This window comes from Oncorhynchus masou, chromosome 1 (genome assembly GCF_036934945.1).
Source record: "Oncorhynchus masou masou isolate Uvic2021 chromosome 1, UVic_Omas_1.1, whole genome shotgun sequence".
Lineage (NCBI taxonomy): Eukaryota > Metazoa > Chordata > Actinopteri > Salmoniformes > Salmonidae > Oncorhynchus > Oncorhynchus masou.
In genome coordinates this window covers 18,296,694-18,318,189 of record NC_088212.1, presented here as the reverse complement: position 1 = coordinate 18,318,189, position 21,496 = coordinate 18,296,694, and the positions used below count along the sequence as shown (strand labels likewise).

Sequence of the window (21,496 nt, the reverse complement as noted above, 5' to 3'; positions counted from 1 at the left end):
AGGTTGTTAACATTTATAAAGCCAGAGGGCGCTGTTCTCTTCAAATCCGTAGTCTGACATGTTACAGTAAATCTGTGAATAAAATATTTGAGTAAATACTTTATATTGACAGTTGTGTAAAAAACATCTATTGCCAGGCAAAACATCTCTTGTGGACACTAAACACTCACCTGGGCTTCAATGATCTTCTGTTTAGAGTCCACTATCGACTGCATATCTGAATGATCTTTTTTCAATTCCTCCTCAACTGACATCAGCCTGAAAGAGTAACAAAGATATGTTTGTATTGATGGCTGTTCAATACCGTTCCATTTATTCAGCCACAGACATTATAACGAGCCACAATGAGCCCGTCCTCCGATTTAAAGTGACACCAGTCTCCACTGGTAGGTAAAGGACACCTCACCTCGTGATGATGCTCTTCATCTGGAGCTCCTTGTCGTCCTGCTGCCGGCTCAGACGCTCCTCTGTGTCCTCCAGGCGCGCCTGGTACTCCAGGAGCATCGTCTGAGTCTGCTCGTCCTGGCCCTTCAGATGACACTCATACTCCTCCAGCTTCTTGGCTGACTGACACAGCCTGTCCTGCAGGATGGCTATTTCCTGCTGGTACTGGACACAGGACAGAGTGGCAGACAGACCAGTGTCACACACACACACTTGTCATTCTCAAAGCAGCCCCCATTCAGCGGGCTAAGAGACCGTTTGTGGTTGTTTGTTATGCTTTCTGTTCACTGCAGCTAGCGACTGGAACGAGTTACAACAAACACTCAAACTGGACAGTTTTATCTCCATCTCTTCATTCAAAGACACAATCATGGACACTCTTACTGACAGTTGTGGCTGCTTTGTGTGATGTATTGTTGTCTCTACCTTCTTGCCCTTTGTGCTGTTGACTGTAACCAATAATGGTGTGTACCATGTTTTGTACTGCTGCCATGTTGTGTTGCTACCCATGTTGTTGTCATGTTGTGTTGCTTCCATGCTATGGTGTTGTCTTAGGTCTCACTTTATGTAGTGTTGTCTCTCGTGTCCTGATGTGTGTTTTGTCTAATTTGCATTTTTTAATCCCAGCCCCCGTCCCCACAGGAGGCCTTTTGCCTTTTGGTAGACCGTCATTGTAAATAAGAATTTGTTCTTAACTGACTTGTCTAGTTAAATAAAAAAAAATAAAAAAATGGATTCTGTTTTTCATGGGCTCAACTGCTGACAGAAGAGTAGTCATACCATCTTCTGTGGAGTAACTACTGTAATTTACAGTGTATGCTAATGCAAGTGTATGGATGAAAACTCAGGTACACAATCAAGTCAAAGCTGCTAGTCATGCTAGGTTCAAATGGGTCTGGTTTCAAATGTGGGATCCTGCAAAGCTTTCAGGTACATTTCTGCTGTCTCTGGGAAATTCTGCAAGCAAGTGAATCCCGAACATATTCCTCAAAAAAAACCCACAGCATTTAACAAACTATTAAAAAAAGACACTGCTGTTGTTTAATGTAGCAACTAGACTCCATAGAAACCATACAGTAGACAGAACCCGGTCTAAAACCATAGGGATTGAAATATGAGAAATTCTTCAAATATTACATTCCAGCACTGAGTACTGTATTGTGTATGTTTAATACAAACAGATTAAAGAGCCCTTCAACTAAAATAGCATTTACAGGTAGTAATTGTCAACAATAATGAACAGAAGTTTGATTTGTGTTTGGTTCTCACTTTGGCAGACCTGAAAACTGTGAAATAATCACTAAAACACCTCTTAACAACATCTACAAATTGAAATCCAATGTGTGTGATGAAAATGTGTCTGTGTAGTTTTGTAACTTCAGCTTGTAAGTGTGTTCAAGTGCAATATGTTGCTGGTGTATAATTCATTGGAGTAGCTGGGGAAATTGGCAGAGGGAGGGGAGGGCACACACTTGCCTGTTGAGATAAATATTCTCTTGAGCTTCAGTGTGTGCAGTTCAGCCTATACCCATCTAGCAGATTGGCATTTATTGTCATGAATATTGCCCCGGAGGCAGCTCTGCAGAGTGGTCTAGCTGGCACAGCCACAACATCTAACCCTAACCTTAACCACACTGCTAAGCCGAATGCCTAACCTAACCACACTGCTAAGCCGAATGCTTAACCACACTGCTTAGCCTAATGCCTAACCCTAACCACACTGCTTAGCCTAATGCCTAACCCTAACCACACTGCTTAGCCTAATGCCTAACCCTAACCACACTGCTTAGCCTAATGCCTAACCACACTGCTTAGCCTAATGCCTAACCCTAACCACACTGCTTAGCCTAATGCCTAACCCTAACCACACTGCTTAGCCTAATGCCTAACCCTAACCACACTGCCAAGCCTAATGCCTAACCACACTGCCTAATGCCTAACCCTAACCACACTGCTTAGCCTAATGCCTAACCCTAACCACACTGCTTAGCCTAATGCCTAACCACACTGCTTAGCCTAATGCCTAACCCTAACCACACTGCTTAGCCTAATGCCTAACCCTAACCACACTGCTTAGCCTAATGCCTAACCCTAACCACACTGCTTAGCCTAATGCCTAACCCTAACCACACTGCTTAGCCTAATGCCTAACCCTAACCACACTGCTTAGCCTAATGCCTAACCCTAACCACACTGCTTAGCCTAATGCCTAACCCTAACCACACTGCTTAGCCTAATGCCTAACCACACTGCTTAGCCTACCTAACCCTGCCACTGCTTAGCCTAATGCCTAACCCTAACCACACTGCTTAGCCTAATGCCTAACCCTAACCACACTGCTTAGCCTAATGCCTAACCCTAACCACACTGCTTAGCCTAATGCTTAACCATACTGCTTAGCCTAATGCCTAACCCTAACCACACTGCTTAGCCGAATGCCTAACCCTAACCACACTGCCAAGCCTAATGCCTAACCACACTGCTTAGCCTAACCACACTGCCAAGCCTAATGCCTAACCCTAACCACACTGCCAATGCCTAATGCCTAACCCTAACCACACTGCTTAGCCTAATGCCTAACCCTAACCACACTAACCCTTACCTAACCCTAACCACACTGCTTAGCCTAATGCCTAACCCTAACCACACTGCTTAGCCTAATGCCTAACCCTAACCACACTGCCAAGCCTAATGCCTAACCACACTGCCAAGCCTAATGCCTAACCCTAACCACACTGCTTAGCCTAATGCCTAACCCTAACCACACTGCTTAGCCTAATGCCTAACCCTAACCACACTGCTTAGCCTAATGCCTAACCCTAACCACACTGCTTAGCCTAATGCCTAACCCTAACCACACTGCCTAGCCTAATGCCTAATGCCTAACCCTAACCACACTGCCTTAGCCTAATGCCTAACCTAACCCTAACCACACTGCCTAATGCCTAACCCTAACCACACTGCCTAGCCTAATGCCTAACCCTAACCACAGCTGCCTAACCCTAACCACACTGCAATGCCTAACCCTAACCACACTGCCTAATGCCTAACCCTAACCACACTGCTTAGCCTAATGCCTAACCCTAACCACACTGCTTAGCCTAATGCCTAACCCTAACCACACTGCTTAGCCTAATGCCCTAACCATAACCACACTGCTTAGCCTAATGCCTAACCCTAACCACACTGCTTAGCCTAATGCCTAACCAACCACTGCTTAGCCTAATGCCTAACCCTAACCACTGCTTAGCCTAATGCCTAACCCTAACCACACTGCCCTAATGCCTAACCCTAACCACACTGCCAAGCCTAATGCCTAACCACACTGCTTAGCCTAATGCCTAACCCTAACCACACTGCCCGAATGCCCCTAACCACACTGCTTAGCCTAATGCCTAACCCTAACCACACTGCCGAATGCCTAACCCTAACCACACTGCTTAGCCTAATGCCTAACCCTAACCACACTGCTTAGCCTAATGCCTAACCCTAACCACACTGCTTAGCCTAATGCCTAACCCCTAACCTAACCAACCACACTGCTTGCCAACCCTAACCACACTGCCTAATGCCTAACCACACTGCTTAGCCTAATGCCTAACCCTAACCACACTGCTTAGCCTAATGCCTAACCATAACCACACTGCTTAGCCTAATGCCTAACCCTAACCACACTGCTAAGCCGAATGCTTAACCACACTGCTTAGCAGAATGCCTAACCCTAACCACACTGCTTAGCCTAACCTAATGCCTAACCCTAACCACACTGCTTAGCCTAATGCCTAACCCTAACCACACTGCCAAGCCTAATGCCTAACCACACTGCTTAGCCTAATGCCTAACCCTAACCACACTGCTTAGCCTAATGCCTAACCCTAACCACACTGCTTAGCCTAATGCCTAACCCTAACCACACTGCTTAGCCTAATGCCTAACCCTAACCACCCTAACCCTAACCACACTGCTTAGCCTAATGCCTAACCACTAACCACACTGCTTAGCCTAATGCCTAACCCTAACCACACTGCCCTAATGCCTAATGCCTAACCCTACCACACTGCTTAGCCTAATGCCTAACCCTAACCACACTGCTTGCCTAACCCTAGCCCTAATGCCTAACCCTAACCACACTGCTTAGCCTAATGCCTAACCCTAACCACACTGCTTAGCCTAATGCCTAACCCTAACCACACTGCCAAGCCTAATGCCTAACCCTAACCACACTGCCTAGCCTAATGCCTAACCCTAACCACACTGCCTAGCCTAATGCCTAACCCTAACCACACTGCCTAATGCCTAACCCTAACCACACTGCCTAATGCCTAACCCTAACCACACTGCCTAATGCCTAATGCCTAACCACACTAACCACACTGCTAGCCCTAATGCCTAACCCTAACCACACTGCTTAGCCTAATGCCTAACCCTAACCACACTGCTAATAGCCTAATGCCTAACCACACTGCCAAGCCTAATGCCTAACCCTTACCACACTGCTTAGCCTAATGCCTAACCCTAACCACACTGCTTAGCCTAATGCCTAACCCTAACCACACTGCTTAAGCCTAATGCCTAACCCTAACCACACTGCCTAATAGCCTAATGCCTAACCCTAACCACACTGCCTAGCCTAATGCCTAACCACACTAACCAACACTGCCTGCCTAACCCTAACCACACTGCTTAGCCTAATGCCTAACCCTAACCACACTGCTTAGCCTAATGCCTAACCCTAACCACACTGCCTAGCCTAATGCCTAACCCTAACCACACTGCCTAGCCTAATGCCTAACCCTAACCACACTGCCTTAGCCTAATGCCTAACCCTAACCACACTGCCTAATGCCTTAGCCTAATTAGCCTAATGCCTAACCCTAACCACACTGCTTAGCCTAATGCCTAACCCTAACCACACTGCTTAGCCTAATGCCTAACCCTAACCACACTGCTTAGCCTAATGCCTAACCCTAACCACACTGCTTAGCCTAATGCCTAACCCTAACCACACTGCTTAATGCCTAGCCTAATGCCTAACCCTAACCACACTGCTTAGCCTAATGCCTAACCCTAACCACACTGCTTAGCCTAATGCCTAACCCTAACCACACTGCTTAGCCTAATGCCTAACCCTAACCACACTGCTTAGCCTAATGCCTAACCCTAACCACACTGCTTAGCCTAATGCCTAACCCCTAACCACAATGCCTAACCTAACCACACTGCTTAGCCTAATGCCTAACCCTAACCACACTGCTAATAACCACACTGCCTAATGCCTAACCCTAACCACACTGCTTAGCCTAATGCCTAACCCTAACCACACTGCCTAATGCCTAGCCCTAATGCCTAATGCCTAACCCTAACCACACTGCTTAGCCTAATGCCTAACCCTAACCACACTGCTTAGCCTAATGCCTAACCCTAACCACACTGCTTAGCCTAATGCCTAACCCTAACCACACTGCTTAGCCTAATGCCTAACCCTAACCACACTGCTTAGCCTAATGCCTAACCCTAACCACACTGCTTAGCCTAATGCCTAACCCTAACCACACTGCTTAGCCTAATGCCTAACCCTAACCACAATGCTTAGCCTAATGCCTAACCCTAAACACACTGCTTAGCCTAATGCCTAACCTTAATTTAATACCAAAAAGCACATTTTAGTTTTCTTGAATTTTTTACAACATATCCAATTATGACTTTGCAGCTGGCAACATCTAGTGGAAATCACTAAGTTCTGCCTCCAGGGCAAGATCCATGACAATAAACGTCAACCTACACCTGGCAGTCTACCTACATTTCAACAATGTCAGAATAGAGAGGCTAATTCAACTCATATACTATCATTTCACCACCAGTATACAGTATATCATGGTGCTTCTCTGCACACAGTATCATTTTCATACCACTTAAGCAGCAAATAACCCTTTAATAGCCACATGCATTCAAATCAAGACCTGCTAGTAGGGAGATATACAACACTTTCCACAACACCGCAACACTTTCACTTCATTAATAACAACCTTAGAATCTCGTATTGATAGCTCATGTTAATAACCATGAATATGTTCTGACTTTATGCTACTCCTCTAAAGAAGTAGAGCAGCCGTGCTGAATATTATTGTGATGTTGAGTTGTAGCAGATGCTAGGTTTTACAAGATGCTAGACATTACCTTTTCAGTCTGGGTGAGCTCCTCTTTGTTTCTGAGGTCTTCCCTGTGCTTGGTATCTGGGTCAACTCCCTCATGGTCTAAATACTGCACATTCATATTCAACAGCCAGGCAGCAGTACGGTCCAGGGCATTGGGGTTCACAGGGGAGGACGCCTGGTGGAACACACACACAACACACACAAGCCGTCTGGTAAGTAATTGTTAGAAGAAGTGAGGCAGGGCAAATAAATGTTGCATGATGAAAATCACAATAGGATAGGGATGGCCATTTGACATGTTTTGGCTGTTCAAGTACTCGTTTCTTTTTTTGAGTACCCAAACTGAGAATATATATTTTTAGAACACAAGGCCAGCACTGGGCCCGCACATTGTATCTATACAGTATGCCAACAGATCACAACAATGCCTTATTTATCATAACCATTACAAACAAATCCTAATAGCTAAATTGCCTCAATAAAAAAGCAAGTGCCATGTAAGATGAATTTATTGAAACCATAATATCAACTGGTTATTATATTATATCTTGAAACACAATCTTCATAAAGGCAGTAACCTGCTTGTAGAACTCTATGGCTGTGTAAAGGCATAGCCTTGTTTTGTTCATTTAGTAGACAGATGCTCTTAATTCCTGAGCCTTTATCACAGTCAAGACACCTATTTTATAGTAAAAAAACATGATGTAATATAAGAATAAAATATAACAGAATATTTATCCAAATGAATAAAGTTGCCAGTGTGAAGTGATGCACATCTCATGCCTGGAGTAGTTATTCTCAAAGAGGGATCATTTGAAACGGAGATTTAAAATATCTTATTTTCGATATACAGACGTTCAATTTAGTTTATTCTGCCTGTTCTTTTGAATTTTTTAATGGATGAACATTCCACATTGAACACTGCATAGTGATGAATTAAGGCTGTGTCGAAATGCATTAGACACCGCACAAGCAACACAGTCACTTTTAAAAATCAAGCAAGAAGAGAGAAACATCAGACAGCATGGCTTCTTCAAACGAAACATCAAACCAGCCTTCCTAGTTTATTAAATCAAATTGTCAAATGCGTCTAATACAACAGGTTAGATCTTATTGTGAAATGCTTACTGACAAGCCCTTAACCAACAATGAAGAGTTAAATAAAGTAAAATCAAAATAAAAGTAAAAAAATAAAAGTAACAATAACGAGGATATATACAGGGTACAGTTACAGCAGTCTTTTGGGTAGAAGCTGTTAACCTCTCTAGGTTAGGGGGCAGCATTTGGAATTTTGGATGAAAAGCATGACCAAATTAAACGGCCTGCTACTCGGGCCCAGAATATATGATATGCATATAACTGGTAGATTCGGATAGAAAACTCTAAAGTTTCCAAAACTGTTAAAATAATGTCTGTGAGTAGAACAGAACTGATTTAGCAGGCGAAAACCTGAGAAAAATCCATTCAGGAAGTAGTTTGTTGTTGGTTTTGTAGTTTTCTATTCAATGCCATTACAGTATCCATTGACTTAGGACTCCATTTGCAGTTCCTATGCCTTTCACTAGATGTCAACAGTCTTTAGAAATTGTTTCAGGCTTGTATTCTTATAAATGAGGGAGTAAGACCAGTCTGAACGAGTGGACCCTAACGTGACGCAGAGTTTTTTCAGGCGCATGTGCATTTCTTGTTTACCTTTTATATTGACAACGTTATATGAAATATTATAGATCATTTTAAAAAACAACCTGAGGAATTGAACATAAACATCGTTTGACATGTTTCTATGAACTTTACAGATACAATTTGGATTTTTTTGTCTGATTGTTTTGACTGAGTTTGAGCCTGTGGATTACTGAAGAAAACGCGCTAACAAAACGGAGGTTTTTGGATATAAAGAGACTTCATCGAACAAAAGGTAAATTTTTCGAGTAAATGAATGTCTTCTGATTGCCACCATATGAAGATCAAAGGTAAGGGATTCATTTTATCTCTATTTCTGAGTTTTGTAACGCTTCTGCTTGGCTGTTTGTAATAATTTGTCAACTGGGCTATGTTCTGGGCTAGGTATGCTTTCGCCGAAAAGCATTTTATAAATATGACACTGTGGTTGGTTTAACAAGAAGTTAATCTTTAAACCTATGTAAAATATGTTTTGTTTTCTGAATTTTTATAATGAGCATGTCTGTAATTGAATTTGGAGCTCTGCAACCTCACTGGATGTTGGACAGATGTGACGCTAGCGTCCTAGAGAGGTTAAGGAGCCTTTTGGTCCTAGACTTGGCGGTCCGGTACCGCTTGCCGTGCAATAGCAGAGAACAGTCTATGACTTGGGTGGCTGGAGTCTGACCATTTTTAGGGCCTTCTTCTGACACCGCCTGGTATAGAGGCCTGCATGACAGGAGGCTTGGCCCCAGTGATGTAGTGGGCCGGACGCACTAACCTCAGATGGCAAGTAGTTGCCATACCAAGTGGTGATGCAACCAATCAGGATTCTCTCGATGGTGCAGCTGTAGAACTTTTTGAGGATCTGAGGACCCATGCCAAATCTTTTCAGTCTCCTGAGGGGAAGTACACGTTGTCATGCCCTCTTCACGACTGTCTTTGTGTTTTTAGATGATAGCTTGATAGTGATGTGGACACCAAGGAACTTGAAGTTCTCGACCCGCTCCACTACAGCACCGTTAATGTGAATGGGGGTGTAATCGGCCCTCCTTTTCCCGTAGTCCACGATCAGCTCCTTTATCTTGCTCACTTTGAGGAAGAGGTTGTTGTCCTAGCACCACCCTGCCACCTATCTGACCTCCTCCCTGTAGGCTGTCTCATTGATGTCGGCGATTAGGCCTACCACCGTTGTGTCACCGGCAAACTTGGTGTTTGAGTCGTGCAAGGCCAGGCAGTCATGGGTGAATAGGGAGTACAGGAGGGGACAAAGCACGCACCCTTGAAGTGCCCCTGTGTTGAGGATCAGTGTGGCAGATGTGTTGTTGAAGGTGATGCACTGATATGACATTTTTGGCCGACACCAATATCTGATATTTTCCTTGCCCCAAAACAAACCTGGTACCAATATTATGCACTAGAATTCCTTTTAAGCATTCTAGTACAGTTAAATAGTTAACACACACACACATGGACGAAGCTTTCAAAGGCACTGCATCTCAGTGCAAGAGGCGTCACAAGAGGCAGTCCCTGGTTCGAATCCAGGCTGTATCACATCCGGCCGTGATTGGGAGTCCCATAGGGCGGCGCACAATTGGCCCAGTGTCGTCAGGGCCGTCATTGTAAATAAGAATTTGTTCTTAACTGACTTGCCTAGTTAAATAAAAGTTTAATAAATAAATTCCTCCACTCCCGCACCTTGTTTACAAAACTGGCTTCAGAAGCAAATTATGGGAATATGAGGGCCAGAACACCTAAACTACTAAGAAAAAGGTGTTGCGAAGCAGTGCAAGGGAGTTTGCATTGTAACATTGTCGTTATTCTACTAAATTTGAATGATTTTTGACTGACAATGACATGAACATACAGGTTAAAGAAGGATTTTTAAACATTGAGACAATTGTGACATGGATTGTGTGTGTGCGCCATTTAGAAGGTGAAAATATTGAAGTGCCTTTGAACAGGGTACGGTAATTGTGTCAAGAACTGAATGCTCCACCACCCAGTGAGACCCCCCCCTGATGTTACATGCTCTACTCACTTTGTGCATGGTGCGCTGCTTGGTCTCAGGACTGTCCCCTTTAGACGAAGACGACTGCTGTCTCAGACGGTTGCCGCCACTGGGCCCCCAGTCGGGGGATGATGACATCATGCTGCCACTGGAGGGCCGCGGACCGGGGTAGGCTGTCTGGAGCATGTTGGGTGGTGTTCTGCCCCTGGTGACGGGCGGAGGGGGCTGGTCTATCCTGCGCTGAGGGCCGGCGCTGTTCTGCCGCGGCACGTTGGGCTGGTGTTCCCCGAGTGACAGCTGGCGGCGGGTGGTAAACTCACTGCTGCTGCCTCCTCCACTACTGACCGCCACCCCCTGGGTGAGGAAGACCCCTGGCTGCTTGGGGGTGTCCTCTGTGTTGTTGCCCTGAGAGCTGACGGAGCTGTGGCCATCAGAGCCCGAGTCAGCCAGGGGACCCCGCGGGGACACGCTCATGGTCATCCCCGTGGCCATCTGGTAAACAGGGTTCTGGAAGGAGAGCGGGGCCAGGAGCTGGGTGGGCCTCCCTGGGGTGCTGCTCTCTGTGCTGGGGGTGGTAGGGGTCTGACCTGTCCTCCTTAGAGTGGGTCCGGGGCCGGGGGTGGGGATGATGCCCTGTGGGGTGCGGGCGGCCCAACCCCCAGGCCCAGGGGTGACGGGGGACTGGCTGTCATTAAAGAGCATGTCGCTGGGGGAGCCAGGGCTGGGGCCAGGGGTACTCTCCAGGCTGCGGCTGTCCTGCAGGTCCACCATGGACAGACTCTTGCTGCTGTTGGGGAGCTGCACCTCAGCCTCGTTGGCCTCCGAGTAGCTGGAGCTTCTGGCTGGAGACTGTTGGATGCCAGAGTTCCTCGTCACAAAGAATATATCCTTGTTCTCTGGGGTTGGCGACGGCAGCCTCGTAAAATCCACCAACCTGCACCAAGACAACAGTATCAAATGAGAGAAATGTTGTTTTAGACCAGAGACACTGTAAAGATAATATCCTTGTGGTTTTCAAAGGACTGTTAAAATAACGTATGAATTGTAAAATAAACATCTATTAAAAGGCCCAGTGAAGTCAAAATTATGTTTACCTGTGTTTTATATCATATGTGACTCATTTCAGGAAGCTAGACATATGTCGCGCGCCACTACTTCACAGGAGAGGCATTTGAACGTAAACATTTGAAAAAATCTAAATGCGTTTTTTTTGCACGTTCTGGAATGTGAACTTTCATGTACCTTAATAACACCATATGTGCCATCTGTACATACAAATGCAATTGTTAAATTACGAACCAAGTCAGTTTATTTTTTATTTAACTAGGCAAGTCAGTTAAGAACAAATTCTTATTTACAATGACGGCCTACCCCGGCCAAACCCGGACGATGCTGGGCCAATTGTGCGCCGCCCTATGGGACTTCCAATCCCGGCCGGTTGTGATACAGCCTGGAATTGAACCATGGTCTGTAGTGACACCTCTAGCACTGAGATGCAGTGCCTTAGACCGCTGTGCAAGACAGGAACCTTCCCACGAGCCATGATTGGCTGAGATAATGGATAGGCTGGACATGCCAAGAGATAAGTTCGGATTGGTCTGAATGCAGTTCTTCGTGATATATTTCAAAAAAGCCTTATTAGAAAGGATTACCGCTACATACTGAGCAGCTCATGTTATAGACCAGGGATGGGCAATTCCAGTCCTCGAGTGCCTTATTGGTGTCACAGTTTTGCTCCAGCTAACACACCTGACTCCAATAATCACCTAACCATGCTCTTCAGTTTAGAATGCAATTTGATTAATCAGCTCTGTTTGCTAGGGATGGAGAAAAAGTGTGACACCAATCAGGTGCTCGGGGACTAGAGTTGCCCACCCCTGGTCTATAACATGAGCTGCTCAGTATGTAGCGGTAATCCTTTCTAATAAGGCTTTTTTGAAATATATCACGAAGAACTGCAAAAAACACATCCTCAAACGAAGTGCAACCATGGCATCCGAGAAAGAGAGGGAGAAGCATTCATCCATGTATACGGGTAAGAGAGTCTAGCTAGCTACATTTTCAGATATCATACATTTCAAATTTTCATTGCAAGTTAAAGCGTACTGTTAGCTAGATAGCTAACGTTTGCTTGCTAGCTAGATAATATTATTCGTATCTCAGAGCCATTTGTATTGCTAGTTAGAGCCTGATGTTAGCTAGCTAGCTAACATTGAACCTAGTTGGTTAGCTTTAGCTAACTGTATATTCATGCAGGGTAGTAACGTTATGAGGTAATAACGTTATGAGCTAGCTACGTCACACTCACAACCGTAAGCTAACTTAACGTTAGCTAGCTAGTTAAAAAACTACAACTAAAACATTGTTTAGAAAGTTGCTTTTAGCCTTTTTGCCTGGTTCACCAAAATTACATATACTGAATTATTTTAAAAACGTATCGGTTTATTGGTGTTAAAATACACCAGTTATGCTATTTTGGACTACCAGGCTGCCGATGTCTATGCAGCCTGTCGTTTTTGTGTTTATACTTTTTCATAACGACAAGTTTGATGTCAGATGACAATGGAATGTTCATGATGTCACTATGACAACTGTATACAGACATGTTGATAGACGTAGTATAAACCAGCTTTTATTCTTGAAATCTTTGGTTGGTTAGCACACTACCGTACCAACCATACTGTTTAGAATATGGCCTCCTTAAAGAGATGGTTAGGCTAAGGCTTAAGAGGGTGTGAACTATGCTGAATGGGTGTAGACAAAGAAGAGCTCTCCAGTAGGTGTAGAAAAATATTCAAGGGCCATTTTCTCAAAAGTGGGGTTACAAGTTTATTAAATATCAAAGCAGAATTACTTTCACATTATTCCTCCATCTTCTAGCCCTGAGTCTCTGCTTTTATCGAATGTAAAAAAAACATTTCTAAATTGGCTACATGAGACCAAATCGAGCCGGCTGGTCACATATGAACAACAGCTTATGAAACCGACACTGTAAAAGTGTTAAAATTTGTATCATGGGCGAGAGTCGTCTATCCATTGTGACGTCACCATTAAATTAGTTAATAGACTAATAACAAAAAGTGTTCCAAACCACTCTGCCAATAACAGCTAGTTTTCGGTTTTCCCCTTCCCACTACGACAGTTCACACAAAATTCTTGCTTGAGAAAGAGTTTTTTGCCCATTTGAATGGAAACATTTTACAGTAAGGTACTTAATTGTTACCCAGAAATTACTTGATAGCAATATAAAAACAACTGCATTGGGCCTGTAAGTTAAATGTTGAAATGCTGATCATGTATACTCCTACATAGATATCCAGATCTCTGCAGATAGTGTTATTTATGCTTCGTATGACACACAATCTCATTAGAATTCTGTGGTCCCCTTACCCAGAGAGCTCGCTGTCCACGACTATCTTGTGAAGAGGTAGGCCGGTGGACAGGCTGCAGCTTGCCAATGGGAGGGGGAGGGGAGGAGAGCCCATGCCATCTGTGGGGGTGGACACCTGGACCCCAGATGGGTTGGTCAGCGCAGAGTTCACGTCCCGCAATATACGGGCCAGGGGACCCAGCTTAGAGGCTGTGCTCTGCAGGAGACAAAATAATAATGTACACTGATATCTCCAATGCATATGTCTCATGCAATCCCTATGATCTAATTATTTTGTATAATGTCATTTTCACATATAAAATCAGTATGTCCACTTTTGTCAAGCCATAGGAAAGGACTAGTATCCGGTAGCTTGGTTACTGAAAGTAGTGAGAATGTGACATTGGAGAGTAAATCCCAGTAGTGTGGCGTAATCCTTGTACCTGATCCAGCTGAGAGACATCCTCAGCCAGCAGGGAATGCAGGGATGAGAGCTCGCGGCCCAGGTCGATGTAACCCTCGAACCCTGCCGTGTTGGAGATGGTCTCTGGGTTGGAGATCTCCAGCAGGAAGCGCTGCATGTTGGTCCATTCGTGCTCCAGGAAGTGGTTCATAAAGGACATGTACTCCTCCTTGTTACCAAACCTGAACAGATAAAGAAACAAAAACAGGAGGAATGATGCGGTTTCCAACAGACAAACATACACATATACAAACATGCAAATTTTATGGATGTACACTAGTGGTGTGCGGGTCACCCGCAATTGCTAATAACCCACCTGCAACCGCTCAATTAAACTCAGCAAAAAAAAGAAACGTCCATTTTTCAGGACCTTGTTTATCAAAGATAATTCGTAAAAATCCAAATAACTTCACAGATCTTTATTGTAAAGGGTTTAAACACTGTTTCCCATGCTTGTTCAATGAATCATAAACAATTAATGAACATGCACCTGTGGAATGTTAAGAATGTTAAGACACTAACAGCTTAAGGTCACAGTTATAAAAACTTAGGACACTGAAGAGGCGTTATTACTGACTCTGAAAAACACCAAAAGAAAGATTCCCAAAGTCCCTGCTCATCCACGTGAATGTGCCTTAGGCATGCTGCAAGGAGGCATGAGGACTGCAGATGTGGCCAGGGCAATAAATTACAATGTCCGTACTGTGAGACGCCTAAGACAGCGCTACAGAAAGACAGGACGGACAGCTGATTGTCCTCGCAGGGGCAGACCAGGTGTAACAACACCTGCACAGGATCGGTACATCCGAACATCACACCTGCGGGACAGGTACGGCAACAACAACTGCCCGATTTACACCAGGAACTCACAATCTCTCCATCAGTGCTCAGACTGTCCGCAATAGGCTGAGAGAGGCTGGACTGAGGGCTTGTAGGCTTGTTGTAAGGCATGTCCTCAGACATCACCGGCCAAAACGTTGCCTATGTGCACAAATCCACCGTTGCTGGACCAGACAGGAAAAGTGCTCTTCACTGACGAGTCGCGGTTTTGTCTCACCAGGGAGGGGTGATGGTCGGATTCGCTTTTATCGTCGAAGGAATGAACATTACACCAAGGCCTGTACTCTGGAGCAGGATCAATTTAGAAGTGGAGGGTCCGTCATGGTCTGGGGCTGTGTGTCACAGCATCATCGGACTGAGCTTGTTTTCATTGCAGGCAATCTCAACGCTGTGCATTACCGAGAAGATAACCTCCTCCCTCATGTGGTACCCTTCCTGCAGGCTCATCCTGACATGACCCTCCAGCATGACAATTCCACCAGCCATACTGCTCGTTCTGTGCGTGATTTCCTGCAAGACAGGAATGTCAGTGTTCTGCCATGGCCAGCAAAGAGCCCCATTCTCAATCCCATTGAGCACATCTGGGACCTGTTGGATCCGAGGGTGAGGGCTAGGGCCATTCACCCCAGAAATGTCTGGGAACTTGCAGGTGCCTTGGTGGAAGAGTGGGGTAACATCTCACAGCAAGAACTGGCAAATCTGGTGCAGTCTATGAGGATGAGATGCACTGCAGTACTTAATGCAGCTGGTGGCCACACCAGATACTGACCCCCCTTTGTTCAGGGACACATTATTCCATTTATGTAGTCACATGTCTGTGGAACTTGTTCAGTTTATGTCTCAGTTGTTGAATCTTGTAATGTTCATACAAATATTTACACATGATAAGTTTGCTGAAAATAAATGCAGTTGACAGTGAGAGGATGTTTCTTTTTTTGCTGAATTTATATGTGATAAAGTGAAAATATGAGGCCCCTAACTAGCTAATATAGAAAATGCACCATAGGCTACAGTCGGAGACGGCAAAATATTTTTTTGACAGGGGTTGCAGGATTTGTTGCGCCTGATTTAGATACGTTTCTGCTTATAATTTGTTAGGTCAACTTGTCTATAATTAGATACAAGCAGCATTTCCTCTGTCAGAGAATTTGCTCTTCTGTAATATTATTACAGCTATGTGAAAGGTTATAGACCTACCGTCAGTGTCCAGATTTCAGTTTCCATTTAACCCATCTGAACAGTAGGCTTCAGTTCCCTTGATTTGTCATAGGCCTATTTGAAGTCCCCGGGACAATGAAATTTGTATAGTGCCTCACAATCATCACACCAAATCTTTCCCAAACATTACTTTTCTGGCCCTCCCTTCTCTTTATTTTCAGCTCTCCATTCACAGCTTTTCTCTTATTGAATTAAACTCTGACATTGTCCTTTTTGCCTCTGTGTATCAACAATAACTTTTTCTGCCCATTCCCAAAAGCCCTAAAGTTTAGGCTTACTCACTAATTCCAGATAGCATTAAAAGTATGAAAGAAAAACATCAATGTAGCCTATAGATATACATTTCACAAGAATTATACATTTATGCATTTTTTAAGGTATTGTTTTCTCTTTATTCAACCTGCCCGCCACCCACCCGCTCTTCACCCACACACTATTTAAACCAGCCTGCCCTGCAGACATAACCGCGGGGACTGTGGGTTATAAGTCAACCCGTGCATCATTAACACACTAGTACACACACCCACACTTACTTGGTGAAGTTGGCGAGGTTCTGCGTGACCTTAGCGATGAGCGTGAGGGTGCGAGCGGTGCGGTCGTCGGGATACTCCTGCATCAGGTTGAAAAGTGACGGGGACATAACGGCTGGACACAGGAAGCGCAGGAACAGAGAGGCACTGATCAGACGCTCGCTGATGTCCGGCCGGCCCCGACTGCTGCACTGCTGCCTCCACGAGGCAAACACCTCCTTCAGTTCCCGCGGAAAAACACTGCATGGAAACATTGACAGGTACATTCATTTTTTACGTAATTTGCACAATTCAAGCTTTCATTAGATGATGGTGAAAGCTCAGTAATAGAATATGAGGGCTAATGCTAGCTACTTCTATTGGCAGTGAGGGGGAGGGATGTGAGTTTATTTACCGGTAGGAGTCGATGATCTTGCAGAAGGCCAGCTCACAGCACATCTTCAGGTTGCTCTGGTTCTCAGGGAGGTCTCCTGAGGAACACTTCCCTGGGTCCACCTCGCAGTTCTCGTCTGACTCGTACAGGGCTTTGATGAACTCTCCTGGGAGAGGGAGGGAGATCAGCACATAGGCCTGTTGTCACTACTCTGACTAGGACCACAATCTCCCTTACAGTACATATAGGCCTACAGTTATGAAGTGATTTTAGAGGCAAAAGAAATTCAATTCAGATTCAATTTCTTTTGGCACTAAAATCGTACAGTTCTGCTAGTTGGCACACGCTAATGTCATGCACACTGATAGAAAACCCACTAATTGTACTAGGTAAGGAAACTGCTGCTGTTATTTGCTATAACTGTTTATGGACTATTGGATTATTATAATGTGGTGTGTTAAATAGCCTGTGGTGCATGACAAAACATGGTAAAAAACAATACTGTTCCCTTTGTTGAATTGAGTCCACGGACATCAGATGACAGATTCAAATCTCTACCCCGCAGCTAGATTGATGAATCATTTTCTCACTGATTGTCTTTCACCAAATTTTTACATCGCTAGACAGCTAGCAAAAGAGCCCCAAGTTCTGACATTATTATTTTATTCCCTTTTCATTATCTTTGGTGACATACTTTTAATAAGAGTGCCAGTCAACCATCAAGGACAGACCAACGCTCTGAATCATTCAACATGGCTTCAAACAAAGCAGTGGTGAAAAGTACTTAAGCAAAAATATTTTAAAGTACTACTTAAGTAGTTGTTTGGTGTATCTGTACTTTACTATTTCTATATTTGACAACTTTTACTTCATGACATTCCTAAAGAAAATAATGTACTTTTTTACATTTCCCCTGAAACCTAAAAGTACACGTTACATTTTGAATGCTTAGCAGGACAGACAAAAGTCCAATTCACACACTTATCAAGAGAACAATCCTGGACATCTCTACTGCCTCTGATCTGGCGGACTCACTAAACACAAATGCTTCATTTGTAAATGGTGTAAATGATGTCTGTGTTGTAGGCTATCCATAAATTTAAAAAACAAGAAAATTGTGCTGTCTGGTTTAAAATAATATACTTATAATACTTAAGTATATTTTAGCAAATACATTTACTTTTGATACTTAAGTGTATTTAAAAGGAAATACTTTTATACTTTTTTGCTGGGTGACTTCTACATTTGCTTGAGTCGTTTTCTATTAAGGTATCTTTATTTTACTGGATACTTTTTCCACCACTGAAACAGTCACTTTCCAGAAAAACAATGAATAATTGATCTGAAGAGTCACTTAAAAATGTACTGTGTGTGGAGAGTACAGGGAGTTTTTCTGAAGGCCAGATACTAGCCAGAAGTATGATACTTAATGAACAACACACAGGCCTATTCCATGTGTTCATGGCTCCTCTTCTATCTTAAAATACTTTTTCTTTGCTGTAATAGTAGCACTGTCCCCTTTAGAGTGTCTGGATGTCACCGACCTAGTGCGTCCTGCAGGTACTTCTGCCCCACCAGTTTAAGGTACTCCTCAATGGCTTTGGTGGCCAGTGTGTTCTCCCTGAAGATCAGGTGCTCGTTCTCCCCACAGCGATCCACTTCTGACATCATCAGGTCAGTCAGGAAGTCCTGAAAGCAAAATAGAACTGTGAGGCCTTGTTCCAATTCCTTCCTTCCTTCCTTCCTTCCTTCCTTCCTTCCTTCCTTCCTTCCTTCCTTCCTTCCTTCCTTCCTTCCTTCCTTCCTTCCTTCCTTCCTTCCTTCCTTCCTTCCTTCCTTCCAGTGATCTCATCCCATTGGCTAGGTAGGCTAACAGCAAGGTTTCCACAACATACTGTAGCTTTCACCAATCCTATCATGTCACCATAATTGTCAGAAGGGGAGAGGGAGGAAGAAGGAAGCATGCCCTTTTTAAGTATTGGAAGGTGTCCCCTCGCCTCATATTCACCGCCAAGAACATACAAATACAACTGGTAATAAGGTGAGTGAATGGGCACCATTTGGGCAAAAACTGGTTGAATCAACATCGTTTCCATATAATTTCAACCCCAAAAAATATATGTAGTGATATTGAATCAACATGGAAAACTGATTGGATTTGAAAAAAGTCACCAACGTAAGGGGATTTCATATGTTCTTTCACCAAACTTTTAACCTAAATCCAATGACATGTTCTGTTGAATTCACGTTAGTTGACAACTCAACCAAATGTAAATCAAAACTAGACGTTGAACTGACGTCTGTGCCCAGTGGGCAGGCAGATCAGAGCTGCATCATGGAACCAGGCAACCAGCCTGGTTCTGGGAACAGATCTAGATAGTGTGTATTGCAAGGAAATGAGCCTATCAACGTGATCTGAAATGCAGCGCGTGAACAGTCTCTACATAAATAAATAACTGTACTGCTGCACAGCCTAAGCCTGATTGAGAGCAGTGAGTTTGGACAGAGAGAGAAAGAGAGAGACAGGCAGCTCAGACAAGTGACTCTTCCACTCTTATCAATTCTGTGCTAATGGATCAAGTGGTTAGCCCCTCCTTTCCTTCCCCCCGCCCACACATACACTCGTTCTCAGGCGGTGTCCTTCTTAACCAGTCACACTCCCTCTTTATGAGCTCCTGTAATCTGCTCTGGTTGACTGCAGTCACATCTATGGAAGGCATGGTGATAGGCTAGCTAGGCTATGCATGCTAATGGGGCATCAAAGGGAACATGCTATCATAATCCCAAAGACTGTACCAGAGAGAGAGGTAGACATTTCAGCTACTGTACGCACAGTATTTACTGTATCAGTCAAATGTAGGCTAAATACCTGAATGCTCCTCGTCAATGTAACTGGTATCTCCCATGTTGACAAGCTGTGGACCTCGTACCAGATCATCCAACCATTAAACTATGATATCTGGATGGTGCAGAGGATTATGAATGTACGAGGTGCCGTGTATCCTGACAGACACTAACACAGTCACTGACAGCACACAGTCACTGACAGCACACAGTCACTGACAGCCACACACATGACTATGCTATACCCGTCTCACACGACTTTTACAAGCATTTCGCTACACTCGCAATAGCATCTGCTAACCATATGTATGTGACCAATAAAAATGTGATTTGATTTGAGCCGGCCCGGTTACACATCCACCATAGTTGTTGGACCCATGCTGGGAAAGGGCAAAGTGAAAAGGAAATGTTCCAGGTCAGCAAAGTACAGTTCAGCTCAGCACAACACTAGTGTGAAAAGCGTTTTACTGTCCCACTCCCTACTGCTACCCCCAGACAGGCCTGGAGAGCGGCTAGAGAAGTCTTTAACATGCACTGACTGCACATACTAACACTATGCCAGGTGGGTAACGCACTAACAAGCTCTTATGCCAGGTGGGTAACACACTAACAAGCTCTTATGCCAGGTGGGTAACACACTAACAAGCTCTTATGCCAGGTGGGTAACACACTAACAAGCTCTTATGCCAGGTGGGTAACACACTAACAAGCTCTTATGCCAGGTGGGTAACACACTAACAAGCTCTTATGCCAGGTGGGTAACACACTAACAAGCTCTTATGCCAGGTGGGTAACACACTAACAAGCTCTTATGCCAGGTGGGTAACACACTAACAAGCTCTTATGCTGTTTGTCTTTTTGAAGTTGTAGCCAATAGCAACAGTCATTTTAAAATGAAGCCAATAGCAACAGTCATTTTAAAATGAAAGAGAGCCTCTAGACTAGGAGGAACCTAAGTGAAAGCGTAGAGCCACGGATCCTTATCTATCCATCTATTGGATTAGGGCTAAACAGGGAAATTAAATGAGGAGGGGGTGTGAGCCACCACAGGGCAGTGTATAGATGCATAATGAGGCAAAGCTCCACTTGTTTCTCAGAGCAGAACGTAGGCCAACGTAAGAAAGGCTGTTTAATGAAGCTCCATCGTCCTGTTGCTGTTCTAGCAAAGACTAGTAGGCGTAAGCTTCTGTGGGGCATCGGCATTATTACAGTGGTGTTACACAGCAGCAGAAAAGTTTGAGGGACAAAATCTAAAGAGAAGTTTCTATGCTGAAACAGCGCTCCGCAATAACAAGTGCTGACCTTGTGCACACGAACACACACTCACGCGCATTATCGTTCAGTCTCACTGCATGGTTTTACAGCAGGAGCTGAAGAGTGGATGGAGCGGATCAGGAATTAACGAGGACGACTAGGCTAATTACCACAGGGGGCTGACACCGCTTTCCTTCCTGGGACTGGTGTGAGAGAAGACAGCCCAGTGGCCGTGTACCAGATCACAACCTCATTCATATGAGATATAGCCTTGATTTCAACAAGATAGATCACGTTCATGTAGCTCCTGAGATGTGAAACACTTCTCCAGGCAT

The 21,496-nt window shown here is 44.3% G+C and overlaps 1 protein-coding gene across 2 annotated transcripts in view; it reads right to left on the bottom strand.

Annotated features, from left to right (window-relative positions):
• Positions 1–21,496, bottom strand: part of LOC135523445 (disabled homolog 2-interacting protein-like) — a 99,723-nt gene that overhangs the window by 3,555 nt on the left and 74,672 nt on the right. For both annotated transcript variants that reach the window (XM_064950157.1, XM_064950244.1), the window contains 9 exons: positions 18,608–18,752; positions 17,085–17,229; positions 16,694–16,930; positions 14,083–14,284; positions 13,660–13,856; positions 10,300–11,203; positions 6,622–6,774; positions 407–609; positions 171–258 (listed from right to left, as the gene is read on the bottom strand). In XM_064950157.1, the coding sequence (XP_064806229.1) occupies positions 171–258; positions 407–609; positions 6,622–6,774; positions 10,300–11,203; positions 13,660–13,856; positions 14,083–14,284; positions 16,694–16,930; positions 17,085–17,229; positions 18,608–18,752 (2,274 nt within the window). The remainder of the gene's footprint in view (positions 1–170; positions 259–406; positions 610–6,621; positions 6,775–10,299; positions 11,204–13,659; positions 13,857–14,082; positions 14,285–16,693; positions 16,931–17,084; positions 17,230–18,607; positions 18,753–21,496) is intronic.